Source organism: Pituophis catenifer, unplaced genomic scaffold (genome assembly GCF_029215685.1).
Source record: "Pituophis catenifer annectens isolate HBS135680 unplaced genomic scaffold, rPitCat1.0.hap2 SCAF_14, whole genome shotgun sequence".
NCBI classification, from domain to species: domain Eukaryota; kingdom Metazoa; phylum Chordata; class Lepidosauria; order Squamata; family Colubridae; genus Pituophis; species Pituophis catenifer.
In genome coordinates this window covers 2504738-2519922 of record NW_027256894.1, presented here as the reverse complement: position 1 = coordinate 2519922, position 15185 = coordinate 2504738, and the positions used below count along the sequence as shown (strand labels likewise).

The window sequence follows — 15185 nt, the reverse complement described above, 5'->3', positions numbered from 1 at the left end:
CGCCACAGCCCCGGCCGCTCCCGCGCTCCGCCCCGAGCCCAGCCCGCCACCTGGGCCGCCCACAGCCGCTCCGGCCCCGCGGCTGGCCGGGCGGGGGGAGAAGGGGAAGGCCGGCGCGCTCCGGACGGGCCTTTTGTGGGATCAGCGCCCGCCCCAAAGGAGGGGAAGGCAGGAGCCCCAGGCGGTCTGAGCGGCCCCGAAGCCCCCGGACGGAGGCAGCAGCCGCGGGCGGCCTGGTCCCGCTTCCCCGGCTGGGGATGAGCTCGGCCGGGAGAAAGGAAGGGCTCGGAAGACGCTCCGCGGGGAACGGCGAGAGGGGCCAGGATCGGATCGTTGCTTTTTTAATACAAACAATGCTGGGCTTCAGTGGTCTGGAGGACTTTGGTATTTGAACGTTGATATTTTATGGCGCTTTCTTAATCTGGACAAAACGTTGATATATGTTGCAGGTCCATGCATGCGATGCCGTACAGTAAATACATTATTTACACCCGTCAAAAGCTCAGTAAAATGTGGCCATTTGCTTGGTTCCTACAAAGTCACTTGCCTGCAGGCGGCCAGGGAGTATAGTAAGAGTAGAATTATTGCAATCATTCTAATAATAAAGAGAATCATTGAAAACTTCAGCTCCAAATCCCATCCAGTCCTCCCTGGTCTTGCAGAATGGGTCATTTTTCAGAAAGGTGAAAAGGGGCAAAGGGATTGCCTCTTCCAAATCTGATCCCAGCCAATAAGGAAGAACTGGTTGAAGAAGTAAAAGCAAGAGAGCTGGGATAAAATATACCATGGTAGTGCTTAAAATATGACAAAAAAACTAAATTGGGGTATGTAGATTTCCCTGGAGACAGTTTCAAAAAAGTGAGGGAAGTAATAGTGGGATGACAAGGACAGAAATCCATAAAGGGAGAATGGAAGGGATGGGAACTTCTTAAAAATAAGATATTGGAAGTACAATTCCACACCGTTCAATGGGAAGAAAAAGGGAGGTCATCTTGGGTAGCCACTATTAGTGCACGTCATGGTTTTGACTGAGCTATAAGGTAAAAGGGACATGTTATGAAATAAAATATGGGAGAAATCACTAGAGAAATATACTAATGAGTATATCTGCAGAAAAGAAGTCAGCAACATTAAATCTCAGTAGGAATTTATGAACTTAAAGCTAAAATTCATAAAAAGGAGTTTTTGACTATTCCAATAGTAAGAGATAAAGATGTAGGCTTGCATAAGAAACACCAATATTATTTCAGCAATACCAAATTTGCCTCCTAACCATTTCCACATGCTTTGGAAGGCTTAAGTGCCTGCTTAATCTCTTGTACACATAAAAAAAGTAATGCAATTGCACCGCAGCTCAGACAGGGACCTGTGGGCATACTACCCAAGCAGCTTACTCTCTTCACATCCCTTTCCAATCTACTGGGGGGTTGGGGGAAAAGGAAGAGAAAAAAAGAGGAATTTCTGAAGGCTGTCTCCCCATTGCATTACACTTCCACCCCCCACACACACAAAGCAAAGAGATTAGAAAGGGATTGCATGAGAGGCAGCTGTTTGCTCTTCTCCATATTAAAAGGAATACGATTGCACTGATAGCATGGAGCTGGGAGTCATGAGTGCACTACACAATTTGCAGTATTCTCTTGAAAGCTGTCCATTCTGTGTGTGTGAGGGGAAGCAAGCAATTTCTGTAGGCAATCTCTCCTTTCCCCTGAGCCTTTCCTGCTGCAGGCATGATCATACTGCTTTCAGTGCGTATTATAGAAGACCAAACAGCTTAATCTCTTCAGATCTTTTTTGAGATCTTTCTCCAATCTCTCTGCTTTGTAAGGGCAGGGGAGGAAAAAAGCAACCCATTTTTGTAGGCAATATCTCCTTTTGCCTCCTTTTACTATGTTTTTCCGTTGAATTCAGTTAGGCAGGAAAGTGTTTTTGGTGGAAAAACAAGTAATGGAAAACTTTCACCTTCCATATATTCATACGTCAATAATAACAATAAAATAAGACTGGTACCATCTAAAACCTGATCCAGTGACCAAGTGTTTTCAGCCAGTTACACATCTCTTACTTTTATGATAGTTTGCAGCAGCAATTTGTGGTCCAACCTCCCTTCTGATTCAAACTTTGTTCCTAAGTGATAAAACATGATGGGCCAAACAGGAGCAAGTACTGACAGTACTCTGGCTACCTCCCCATTCAAGGTATTCTGTTGCTGCCAGGAATGAAATCTGGAACAAACTGGGTAATACTGGTTTATTCATATAGCAGATTGAGAAGGGTAGAGGTTTCAATTGTATGTCTTATGCTTGCTTTTGGGATGTGTACTTATAAATAAACCAATATTTGAGTCTGTTACATCTATAGCACCACCAGAAAAAACACTTTTGTACAGTCAAAAATCTCGGATTAAACTATTGATTTAATGAAAAAATGATGGACAAGGAAGAATACCGGAAGTTTCACTAATAAACTGGAATATGTTGAACTTTGCAAGACCATAAGAAAATGTATCCAAGAAGAAACATGTCAGTTTAACGTGAAGCTTGGGAAAAAGACAACTGAAGAAAAAAACAGGATTAATAGAGGAAAATGCAACCTTATAAATACAAGAAAAAGGGTTTTGCACTAAAACGGGAAGATTGTGTGTAGAACAAGACAGGAAATGTTAGAAATAATTGGAAAACTCTTCAGAGCTATACGAAGATCAAGATCACTCAAAAGTAACAACTCCCACAAAAGAGGAAATGCAGATATCCTAGTGGAGGAAGTACTAAGTGCCATAAAAATCAATGAAAAATGGCAAAGCTTTGGGAAATGACAGTGTTACAGTTGAAATGCTAAAAGCTGGTGGTCACAGTTTAGTATCACAAGGTACTAGCAAAAGTATACTTGAGATGCTTCAGAGAAGAAAAAATACCCAATGCATGGAAAAATGTTGAAGTGATTCTTATACACAATAAAGGGGCCCATGATGATTTAAAGAACTATTGCCCAATAAGTCTTCTTTCAGTCATCTAGAATAGAATGGAATAGAATAACAGAGTTGGAAGGAACCTTAGATTAGGCAGGAAACCCTACACCACTTCAGACAAATGGTTATCTAAACTCTTCTTAAAAACTTCCAGTGTTGGAGGTACTAGAAGTTTACAACTTCTGGAGGCAAGTTGTTCCACTGATTAATTGTTCTCACTGTCAGGAAATTTCTCCTTAGTTCTAAGTTGCTTCTCTCCTTGATTAGTTTCCATCCATTGCTTCTTGTTCTACCTTCAGGTGGTTTGGAGAATTAGTTTGACTCCCTCTTCTTCGTGGCAACCCCTGAGATATTGGAACACTGCTATCATGTCACCCCTAGTCCTTTTTATTAGACTAGACATATCCAGTTTTATCCTTGAGTCCCTTAATCATCTTTGTTGCTCTTCACTGCACTCTTTCTAAATCTACAATGTTTTCACTTAGGCAATAGCAAAAAGAATGTTGAGAACATTAAATGATGCACAGCCAAAGGAGCAGGCAGGGTTCACAAGCAATAATTAAGGCATTGCTCAACCAAGGCGTAGACACTGCTTATATAAACTTACTACACTCAATATATGAAAAAACAATGGCAACAATTTGCCTTAATGATAAAGTGGAAATCAATATAGAATAAGATGTATGATAAGGCAATACAATCATCCTTTTCTCAGCCTGCCTTGAAGAAGTATTTCGCAAACTAGACTGGGCAAAAGATGAAATAAAAATCAATGGCGCCTATTTAAATCACTTAAGATTTGCAGATGATATTGTTCTCACAAGACCAAGAAGAGCTACAAAGACATATACAAGAGCTGCACAAAGCAGGAGAACCATTTGGCTTAAGAAACAAACCTGAAAAAGAGCCAGGTTATGTTTAATAAACCCACCAAAGAAAGAAAGTTTTATATCTGAAGAAGAACTAGATATAATAGACCACTACATATACTGTACCTTGGCCAAAGGATCTCAATGGAAGGTGAAATAATAAAGGAAATTGAACAGCGGGTTAAATGTGATTGGCAGGTATTTGGTAAGTTAAGCATAATTTTCAAGAACAACCTCCATCTATGAAGAGGAAAGTTTTCGATCAGTGTGTGCTACCTGCTCTAACATATGCCAGTAAACATAGACACTAACCTCATAATAGATACAAAAGTTACGAGTGGCATAAAGAGCCATAGAAAGATACATGCTCAGCATTACAAGACAAGATAGAAAAACCTGCACATGGATTAGAATACAAAAGTATACGATATCATCAAGAGAATAAAATGGAAATGGGCTGGTCACGTAGCAAGAAGAACTAATGGCAGGTGGACCAAGGTAGTCATAGAATGGATCCCACTCAGGGGAGGGTTCTAAATTTTTTTTACTACCGGTTCTGGGCGTGGCTTATTTTGTGGGCATGATTGGATGGTCATGTGACAAACAATTCTTTAGGATTTAGCAAAGGTACTGGTCTACCAGGCTTTTAACTGCTTGCAGAGCCGTACCGGTCTACCCATTTGTTCTTGAAGCATACTGGTCTACCCATTTGCTTTTGGAGCTCACTGGTCTACCACCACACTGCCTTTTACCGCTGATCAGCTAGAAGGTGGCCCTTTGAAGCGCCCTGGCAAGAGTTTAAACAATTTTTTGCTGCTCTGCCACCACCGAGAGCAACGGAAACCACTTTCAGGCAACTTGGCCTCTATTGCCAATCTACCACCACCGAGCAGTTTACAAGGAGCGGATCGGTTCTAGCCGATCAGTTGGGAGGCTTCTTGGCTTCTCAATTTAAAGATACTGTGTCTTGTTTTTTTCTCTCTTCTTTGTCAAGTGAGCCCTGATTTTTTCCTTCTAGCCGATCAGCTGGGACTTGGGAGGCAGCGAATAGATTGGGGGCGGGGCCAGACAGAGGTGGTATTTACTGGTTTTCCGAACTACTCAATTTCTACTACCAGTTTGCAAGAACTGGGGAGAACCGGTAGCAACCCACCACTGTTCCCATTTGATAAAAAGGGTCCACGAAAGAGTCCTAAAACAAGATGGATCTACGACATTCAGCAAGGACTGTGAGCCCAAGTGGCAAAAGGAACCTCAGGACTGTATTGGTTGGAAACAGGCAGAAGAGGCCTTCATCCTGCAGTGCACAGACAATGGCTAAAATGATGATGATGAAGCCAATATTTATATGTAAATACATTGAAAATTGCACAATCAGAATACACAGCAACAGTTGGCTCACTCCTGAACTGAAGCAATCCAATTTATGACCATATTTATGCAGTGAAACTGTAACCTCAAAGAAGGGGGGGGGGGGAGAAGGAATCCTCTCTCTCCTGCTTTTGTGGCATAACATCTCTGCCAGCCTGAGGAGCTTCTTTGATGCATGTGCATTGCTGGTGAATGACCATATTCAGATCATCTATCCTGGAAGATTAAGAGTAAAGATTCTATCAAGGATCATGAGGGTTGGGGGAAGAACAAGTGCAAATATGATTATTTGCAGCAGAGAATCACCAGTCTTTTTGCCCCTGCCTCTTTGGTGCAGGCTGTGGAAAGAGTCTCATGGTTGAATCAGGTCCATACATAATACATGAAATTGGCCTTGTATTATTTCTACAGGTGGCGACATCTCCAATTGCATGACTCTGAATTAACTATTCATTTTGTTACTGAAACCAATATAGAACACGCCTCAGGTCCAATTAGCAAGATCACATTACTGAGGCAGCTGGTACAAATGACAAATGACTAAGCAGGACAAAGGCTGAATCCCCTGAAGGCCTCTGGAGCAAGTCACAGGCAGCTCTAGCAAGAGGCACGGAAAGCACGCTGCTGCTCACAATTTCTGCCAAAAGAGGCAACCTACAGGTGAAAATTGTTGAACAGTTTCAGTGCAACGTAGGAAATTCCACCGGGATCCCAGAATTCACTTTGCTCTAACTTTCAAGTTCTGTATCCTTGTTTAGACTGAGCTTTTATATTCTTGTTTTAGAAGTAAAACTACACCTTCCCATATCATACGGTCAAACATATAGACAGAGTTTATTACAATCACAGACCAGGGTGAAAACACAATTTATCCAGTGAAACAAACAGGGCTGTGTGGACCAAGGAAAGGACCTCAGCCACATTTCCCTCCAGCTGCGGGGCTGCTGGCCTGGAGGACGATTCCCTAAAAGGCTGCGGAGCCCATCAAGAGCCTGAAAAGAGATTTTGACAGCTGAGTTTGCACCGCTCGACCAAAACCCATCGGTTCCTATAGTAGTTTTCAATCGAAGAATTGTGGTTTAACACAAATCATGGTTTGCCGCGTGCAAGTAGCCCAGCGTGCCAATGGCTCCATCCACGTCGCCATCCTGCCGCTCCCCCCGAAGGAAACAGGGCCAGGCAGGACCGGAGACACCTGCACCGCTCAGCAGCCAGGACCATTCGGGCTCCGGAACTCACTTCGTCTGAGCAGCGGTTTCCGGGACGGATTGGTTTTGCAGAGGACTGGACGGCGGCTTTCGGTTCCGGGACCATGCAAGGGCGCTAAGAAGAAGTGACGCCGATTGGACGCTCGGAAGGGCGCTTCCGACGTTCCGTAGCCCGTAGCCACCAACCCCGCCCCTCCGCAGCGACAGCGCCGCGCCGCGACCCTTCCGGGTACCCGTAGCATGCCAGGAAGCGTCCCGTCCTCCTTCCTGGGCGCTCCGGGAAGGCCTCCGCGGCTCGGCCCTTCGCAGCTCCTCCGGGTGCCGCCGCCGCCCGCCCTCCGCGGGGCTCCTGCAGGATCGCGGCCGGGGGGGAGGCCGCGAGGGCCCCTTCCCGGGAGGAGCGCTGCCCGGCAGACGAGGACACGGGCGGCCATGGGGCCCGTCTGAGCGGCCGCGCATGGTGGGCGACGGGAGCGGCGGGACGACGAGGAGCGCCGGCGCCCCCGCGGACCCCAAGGGGGCCGGCCCGCATGCCCGCGCCCGCTGCGGAGCCACGGAGGGGGCAGAGCGGGAGGAGCCCCGGCCGGCCCCGGCCCCTCCGGGGGAGGCCGTCGGGGCGCGGTGGCGGTCCCCGCAGGAGCAGGCGGCCATGGAGAGCCTGGCCGGCTACGTCTACAAGGCGGCCAGCGAGGGCCGGGTGCTGACCCTGGCCGCCCTGCTGCTCAACCGCTCCGAGGGCGACGTCCGCTACCTGCTGGGCCACGTCACGCACCAGGGCGGCCAGCGCTCCACGCCGCTCATCATCGCCGCGCGCAACGGCCACGCCAAGGTGGTGCGGCTGCTGCTGGAGCACTACCGGGTGCAGACGCAGCAGACCGGCACCGTCCGCTTCGATGGGTAGGTGCGCCCGCCAGAGGCTCCGGCTGCTCCTGCGGGGGCGGCCTCTTCCTTCCACCTGGAGGGCCTCCCTGCCGGTCAACGACGGTCACCAGTTCCTACCAGTGGAAGGAGGAGGCCGGCCAAAGAGGCGGCTCCTTTCGGGTAACTCTGAAGCAGGGGCGTAGGAGGAGACCGGCGGACTCCTCGCCCGAAGTGTGGAGAGAAGTTGCATGCAACAGGAGGTGATGTGTGCAGGATTTGCCACCCTATGGCTGTCTCATTTCTGGCCGTTTTCCTCCTTTCATTCCCTCGGAACCTGCTGTTGTGGTTGGGGCCGGGAATGATTTCTCTCTCCTGCAAGGCAGGAGTTGGTTGGAAAATTGGGAAGCTACAAGGGAAGGCAAGAAGCCTGTGAGAAATTAAGCATCTATTCAAGTGCACCTTATTTAGGCTAATGCACTAAGTCCAGATCACGGTTCACGGTCATAATCAAGTCTGTGCCTTGCATTATATGAGGACAATAATTAACAGATTAATAGAGTTGGAAGGGATCTTGTAGGTCATTTAGTGTTTTGTAGAAAAAGAGCTCCACCCAGGGGTGAAATGCTCCCGGTTCGGACTGGATTGCCCAATCCGGTAGCAATAGTGGCAGGTGGTTTGGAGAACTGGTAGCAAAAATCCCTGAGACCCCCCACCATGCCCAGCTGAGCCACACAATCAGAGGCTTTTTTTTTTTTCTTTTAAAAGCATTTTTTCTACAACCTCTTCGGCCGAAAAAATGCTTTTAAAAGTTTAAAAAAAAAAAAAAAGCCTCTGATGATCATGCGGCTCAGCTGGGATCATCAGAGGCTTTTCAAAGCATTTTTTCTACAAACTCGTCGGCCAAAGAGGTTGTAGAAAAAATGCTTTTAAAAGTTTTTTAAAAAAAAGTTGGCCATGCCCACCCAGTCACATTCCCCCCCTCAAGCCACGCCCACTGAACCGGTAGTAACAAATTTTACATTTCAACACTGGCTCCATCTGTTAAGAAGCACTGGCGTTTCCAACATTTTTACAGTGACTGCGAAAAGAAAAGACATGAAGCCTTTGAACATTAGCCACTCTATATTTCGGTGGAAAATTGTGAGCAGAGATGAGGAAGCCTTGAAGGTCTTTTAGTGTATGGAGCTTTCTTTATGTATTTCCAGAGGGGAAGTATTGGAAAAATGGCTTAAAGATTCTCAGTCATATATTCTTTCAGTCACCTGAAAGAATTTGGGTACATTTCGATTTTCTTATTCTGTTCTTTCCAATCAGGCTGGCATTTTACTGGTTTAGAAGATCTCGTTTCAGTGAAGTTAAAATTCTTTAGTTCATTTAAACGTATCATACCAAAGGACAAATACAAACTGCTTAAACGTGCAATGCTGAGCATTTCCCATGTACATACTCTTTCCCCTTATTTTGGTCCCTAAAATAAGCACCAGGTTTTCGGGAGAACTGCTTACCTTAGTACCATCGCAGCCAGGCCTCCCATGACCCAGCACCTGTCACGCCGTTGCCTATCTTCTGCAGCCCCTTGTGGCCAGATGCCACGTGGCTCATTGCACTGGTGCTGCCGCTCATGGCAGGAGGCTTTGTAGTGTGTTGTGCTGTGCGTGTGAGCAATGACACCGATGCACTGTGCCTCATGGCGTCCTGCCATGAGCAGTGGCACTGGCGCAATGCGCCACGTGGCATCTGGCCGCAAGCGACGAAGCAGCTGCAGAAGAAGTCGGGCAGCAGCGCAACAGGTGTCGGGTTGTGGGAGCCCTGGCTGCAATGGTCCTAAGGAAAGCAGGTGCAGGGTCCATCCCCCACCTGCGCCCTAGCTTTCGCCTCACCCCACCTTGTACAGCCAAATGGTGGGCGGGGCATAACTAGGGCTTATTTTTTTGGGTAGGGCTTATATTAGGTGCAGGTGTGAAAATTGGCCTAGGGCTTGTTTTCGGGATAGGTTGTATGTTCGGGGAAACACAGTATCTGCTGTATCATTGGCCACCTTTCTCTCTTTTTGTGGCCAATCTACTTGATAATTTCTTTCTGTGACATCGCTGAAGAGTTGGGTTGCTGAGAGCTGTGGGACATACCACCAAGGAGGGGAGCTTAGGCAGGCCTAAGTACAGCCAGACACCCCATTTGCTCTCTGCTCCTGGTGAAATGGATTAGGTAAGATAGGAGAAGTTACGTTGAAACATCTAATTAGATAAAATGAAAGTGATTTTATGTTAAAATCTTTGAGTACAAAAGCTTTTTTTCCTGTTTTGAAAAGGGAGAATTAAACAACAGAAATTGTCTAATTGGAGGCAGGAAGACCACTAGCTTCCTCTGAAAATTCCTAATTTGAAGAGCTGTCAAAGTTGAATTTTAAGTGCTGGGACTGGGAACTAGATAGGTAGAGCCTGCAGCTAAACATCACTTGCTCTGCTTCCATCCCATTAGGCTTGTTAAAGGAGCTCTTTTAAATTATCGTATTAGTTCACAGGGGTATCCTTGAAAGACACCTTGCGGTCAGTCGCTTCTGGTATCCAGAAGAAACTATTTGAGAATCTATGGAGCGTTTCAGAAGAGAATACTGAAGGGGCTTCCCTGAAGCATCTGTTGCACTCAACAGATCCACAACAGGTTAGAAGAGGCAAACCAAAGAGCTGCAGAATTTTAAAAAAAATATCCAACAATTCCCTGGCAAAGCAAATTGGATGAAGCCATAGTGTAGGTTCTGTAAAAGGATCCTCATCTCAGCCTGGAATAAATAACTTTTAGGCTCCGGTTTTTTCTTTCCTTTAAGCAGCCTTGGAACCCAAGTGCTTCACTGGTCCAGGAAGTTGCCTGTTGTTTTTAAACTCCCTTCCAGTAACTTCCCTCCACTCACCTACTATCCCAGAAAGGGTGGGAGAGGAGCGTGAGGTGAGACCTCCTGTGAAAAGGTGACATGGAGGCATAGTTGCCTCTCCTAAGAAGATAAATCATGCCAAATTCCAGATACATTTGGTTGTTATTTAATTAAACAAATATTAATAAAAAACAAACATGCACACAAAACAGAGTAGCTTCATTTAAATTCTGCTAGTTCCACTTCTTCGTTATTATTATTTTTGTGTGTAATAAACTTATGTTCAGTTGGTTAACATACTTTGGATTTACTAGTTCCCTTTGTTTCACTACATGAAAAGCTGTACCGTGGCATCCCTTCAATAAATGAACTTATCTCCCTGGTTTATATCATGGAGTTTTCCTGAGATGATAAATGCAATTGAGGAGGCTAACTAAATTGCTACCACCCTTTTAAGCAAAGTGAGATGAGTATTTATTTATTTATTTATTTATTTATTTATTTGTCATATTTCTATGCTTCCCACTCTCCGAGGACTCTGGGCGGCTTACACCAAAGACAGTATACTAAATAGCATGTTGTCCCCAACAATCTGGGTCCTCATTTTACTCACCTCGGAAGGATGGAAGGCTGAGTCAACCTTGAGCCAGTGAGATTTGATCCGCTGATATGCTGAACTAGCAGTCAGCTGAAGTAGCTGCGTTACTGCACTCTAACCACTGCGCTACCTGGACTTTTACAAGTAGACGTCTTCCCCTCCCCCCAAGAACTTTTTATGCATGCATTTGCTTAAAATTTGGTGACATTTCTCAGAATTTTGGGGGTTTTCCATCCAGAGGCATGCATGCCTTATAAGATAACATACTTAAGGATCACAGCTGATCTATTAGAATGTGCTTGTGTTTTTGATCAGTTATTATCATTCAGCTATTCAAAGTAGGTGTAGTGCTCTTTAGTATCTCTGTTGTATGCCATGGTTGTATCTTGTAAACTGCCTGTTAATGTTGCTGGCAAATAGCTCCTACCAGCTGGCCTATTTATGGATTAGACTGTTTCACTGTTGTGTGAAATTGCACTTTTAAAACTAGCCTTGTATTCTCCAATGTACAGAACTTACTGTATATAGCTGTCCTGTGATTGTGCCTATCAAAAGCACAATCCTTGTTATCCTTGGTCTTTCATTTAATACCCGTCCTTTGCACTCTCCCTCCTCCTGAATTGTCTCTCTGAACAGAGAAACTCTTATCACTTATTTCTCATGGATTTATTTTTAAGCCTGTGCTAAAATTACGGCTGTTGTACACATTTTCTCTCTCTTCTTTTTCCATAGTTATGTCATTGATGGAGCTACGGCGCTGTGGTGTGCAGCTGGGGCTGGCCACTTCGAAGTTGTCAAGCTTTTGGTAAGCCATGGAGCGAATGTTAACCACACTACCGTGACCAATTCCACCCCTCTGCGGGCTGCCTGCTTTGACGGCAGGCTGGACATCGTCAAGTACCTTGTGGAGAACAATGCCAACATCAGCATCGCTAACAAGTATGACAACACTTGCCTTATGATCGCTGCTTACAAGGGCCATGTCGACGTGGTGCGCTTCCTTCTAGAGCAGCATGCAGATCCCAATGCCAAAGCACACTGTGGCGCTACAGCATTGCACTTCGCAGCTGAGGCGGGTCACTTGGAGATTGTCCGAGAGCTGGTCAAGTGGAAATCTGCCATGATGGTGAATGGCCATGGAATGACACCGCTGAAGGTCGCTGCGGAGAGCTGTAAAGCTGATGTTGTGGAGCTGTTGTTGGCACACGCGGACTGTGACCGCAAGAGCAGGATCGAAGCTTTGGAACTCCTGGGTGCCTCCTTTGCAAACGACCGGGAAAATTACGACATCATGAAAACCTATCATTATTTATATTTAGCCATGCTGGAGCGGTACAGAGATAGCGAGAACCTTATAGAGAAGGACATCCTGCCCCAGATAGAAGCCTATGGCAACCGGACAGAATGCCGAACTCCTCAGGAGCTAGAATGCATTCGCCAGGACCGAGATGCTTTGCACATGGAGGGCCTCATTGTCCGTGAGCGGATCTTGGGCTCTGATAACATCGATGTGTCGCATCCAATTATTTACCGTGGTGCTGTTTATGCCGATAACATGCAGTTTGAACAGTGCATTAAGCTCTGGCTCCATGCTTTGCATTTGCGACAGAGAGGCAGTAGGAATACCCACAAGGATCTTCTCCGATTCGCTCAAGTTTTCTCTCAGATGATACACTTGAATGAGCCTGTGAAAGCCAAGGACATTGAGAGCGTCTTGAGATGTAGCGTCCTGGAGATAGAGCAAGGGATGGCCAGGGTCAAAAGCTCTCCAGAAGCTGAGCTTCACACAGCCATGGACAACTATGAATGCAATATCTTCACCTTCTTATACTTGGTGTGCATCTCAACCAAAACCCAGTGTAGGGATGAGGAACAATCACGAATTAATAAACAGATTTATAACTTAATCCACCTGGATCCCAGGACACGAGATGGGTCTAGTTTGTTGCACCACGCTGTTAACTCCGGTACGCCAGTGGATGACTTCCACACCAACGACGTCTGCAGCTTCCCTAACGCCCTGGTCACCAAGCTCCTTCTGGACTGTGGCGCTGACGTCAACGCGGTGGACCACGAGGGCAACACTCCGCTGCACGTCATAGTCCAGTACAACAGGCCCATTAGTGACTTTTTGACCTTGCATTCTATCATCATCAGCTTGGTTGAGGCTGGTGCTCATACCGATATGACAAACAAACAGAAAAAAACTCCCCTCGACAAAAGTACGACGGGGGTGTCTGAAATCCTCTTGAAGACTCAAATGAAACTGAGCCTGAAGTGCCTGGCTGCTCGAGCTGTGCGGGTTCATCATATCAGTTATCACAATCAGATCCCCAAGGCGTTGGAAGAATTTGTAGAATTCCACTAGCCGCATCTAGATGGTGATATCTCACTTTCCCTCTGTGAAGGGTCAAATAAAATGTCAGGCAGAGAGTCTGGACCTCCTTTCCTTTCCCCATTTTTTTCCAGGTGTGAATAGACGCCAGTCGGCTCTTTGATATTTTGCTTTGATTTCCAAATAGGTCACCTGGTGGCAGGAGAAATGGGGTCTTTTTTCCTTCAAGGAGAACAAAGCAAACTCTAAAGTAGAATAAGGGTAAAATGTTTTGATACAGTACTCTGATGCACACGGGTTTCACCATTGACAGCCGAGAATGCTTTAAGCAGCTATCTGCCAAGTGTTTTGCATTTGATAGATCGAGCCAGTTACGTACCTATGCAGCAGTCTGGGGAGTCATCCAGGGGGGTGGGAGGTGGGGGGGTCAGATGGAGGTGAGAATTATTGCTGGGATTTTATTGACACATATAACACAATCCAGGGAAATGTATTCTTCACCAGCTTTTTTTTTTTACGTTTTTCCATTCCCACTGATATAGGCAACTTTTGTTTCTCATTTCTGCTTGCAATGAAATGAAAATAACCGATTATTTCCCATGAGACAGAAATTCAGAGAAGAGAATGGGCTTGTTGATAGTATATTTTTCATTGATTCTTAGAAAAAAGATATTGACACAACTCTTCCAACTTAGTTCTTTATGCAGAAGTATTTTTTCAGTCGAGTGACATACAAAAATGCTGTGGGTATTTATGTGTGTATGGGTAAGCGAGGTGGTTTTGGATAGACCCCTCACCTAGAATTTTATCTGAAATACATTTTCCTACTATCTTCCAACTAGCTGGCAAGCAAGGATTTTTTCAAAAGATGAGCTCATATTTTTTTAGAAATAATATTTGAAAATTGTAGCAGGAAGGATCAGGGAAGAATAATTGACGTTGTCCTGCCCTGAAAATAATGTTGTGTTTTCAGTCTATTGATCATGGCTCCATTTAGGCTCCCCCCCCCCACAAAATGCCTCCCTCCCAAGGCCATCTTGTTAATTCTTTGTAGTAACTTGATTGTGTGAAAAAATGTTTGAGCTGGGAAAGCATCTCTTTAGCAGAAATGCCAGCAGCCTAGAGCTGGAGTTTTGACAGGTCTTTGGAAGCACTTGCCATTATTTTAAATGTCACTTTGTCAAAATGTGGAAGAATGGTCTGCTGTCATTTTTAAAAAATGGGTCAGTTCTATTCGGGGAAAGACATTCTGGGCACAGGTGTATGTGTTTGTACTACAAATAAAATCTTGAATGTGAAACCAGGTCTTAATTCTAATTTCTCACGTTGCAAAGATGATCTGTTACTGCTGCCTCTTTGACATCAGTAAGGGCATAATATTTTTCAGGGGGGATTCTGCCCATTGCATATAAACTTTCCATTTTTCAAATAGATGCCAAATATTGTAAAATACATGCATTGCCTCTACTTCTGATTGTTGTGCCTGCCTTCTTCCCTGTTAATCCACAACTTTGTAGGTTGCAACAATTGCTTTGTAAATCCTAAATTGTCTAAGAATGGCAAGTGTGTGTTAATCCAGGGCAGGGAAATATGATTTTGAAGAATACCCAGTAGATGCCTGCATGGAGCAAGGTCTGGGCCTCAAAGACCTCTTCCAACTCTAGAATTCAACTATAATATCTGTGCTTTTGGCTGTGTTTTTTTTTAATGAAAGCAATGATTATTATTTATAAATTACAGTATTTTTTTAAACATGCCATTGTAGTTTACCAAATGATGCTTGAAGCAAATAATCCCATCAGTTGATGTGAAATTTGTTGGCTTGTCCTCATGCTGCAATTTGTTAGTTGTGTATTATTACAGAGCACCTCAGAAACTTCAGTTCTTCAAAGCCATAACGATGCAAACTGAAAACTGTCAATGTTTAGTCCTACTTTTATAGTGTATCTTGGAAAACCTGGCCAAGGTGTTTATTTTGAACAATGAAAACTGGGTTAAAATTTTATAAATACATACATGGTTATTTTTGATTTTGGTCTAATTTAATTAACTGTAATTATCGTGTTTCTTTTAAACACAAGTAAAAGGCTTGGAATGAACATAATA

At 45.0% G+C, this 15185-nt stretch overlaps 1 protein-coding gene across 2 annotated transcripts; it reads left to right on the top strand.

Annotated features, from left to right (window-relative positions):
* The first annotated feature begins 6795 nt into the window (after positions 1 to 6795).
* On the top strand, positions 6796 to 14379 carry FEM1B (fem-1 homolog B). Of its 2 annotated transcripts, none has more exons than XM_070953940.1 (2): positions 6796 to 7313; positions 11477 to 14379. In XM_070953940.1, exons 1-2 carry the CDS (start codon positions 6874 to 6876, stop codon positions 13110 to 13112), a joined length of 2076 nt encoding a protein of 691 aa, XP_070810041.1. In that variant the 5' UTR covers positions 6796 to 6873; the 3' UTR covers positions 13113 to 14379. The 2 variants fall into 2 exon arrangements, 1 of the variants encoding a protein (XP_070810041.1); XR_011601056.1 differs by lacking the exon at positions 6796 to 7313 and adding an exon at positions 10480 to 10607 and having other exon boundaries at positions 11477 to 11561.
* Positions 14380 to 15185: the final 806 nt, after the last annotated feature.

Bases quoted from the DNA above. Each gene is read 5' to 3' on its own strand.
- FEM1B (XM_070953940.1), top strand. From the start codon at position 6,874: ATGGTGGGCGACGGGAGCGGCGGGACGACGAGGAGCGCCGGCGCCCCC. The intron at 7,314-11,476 runs GTAGGTGCGCCC...CTTTTTCCATAG, and splicing joins GGCACCGTCCGCTTCGATGG to TTATGTCATTGATGGAGCTA.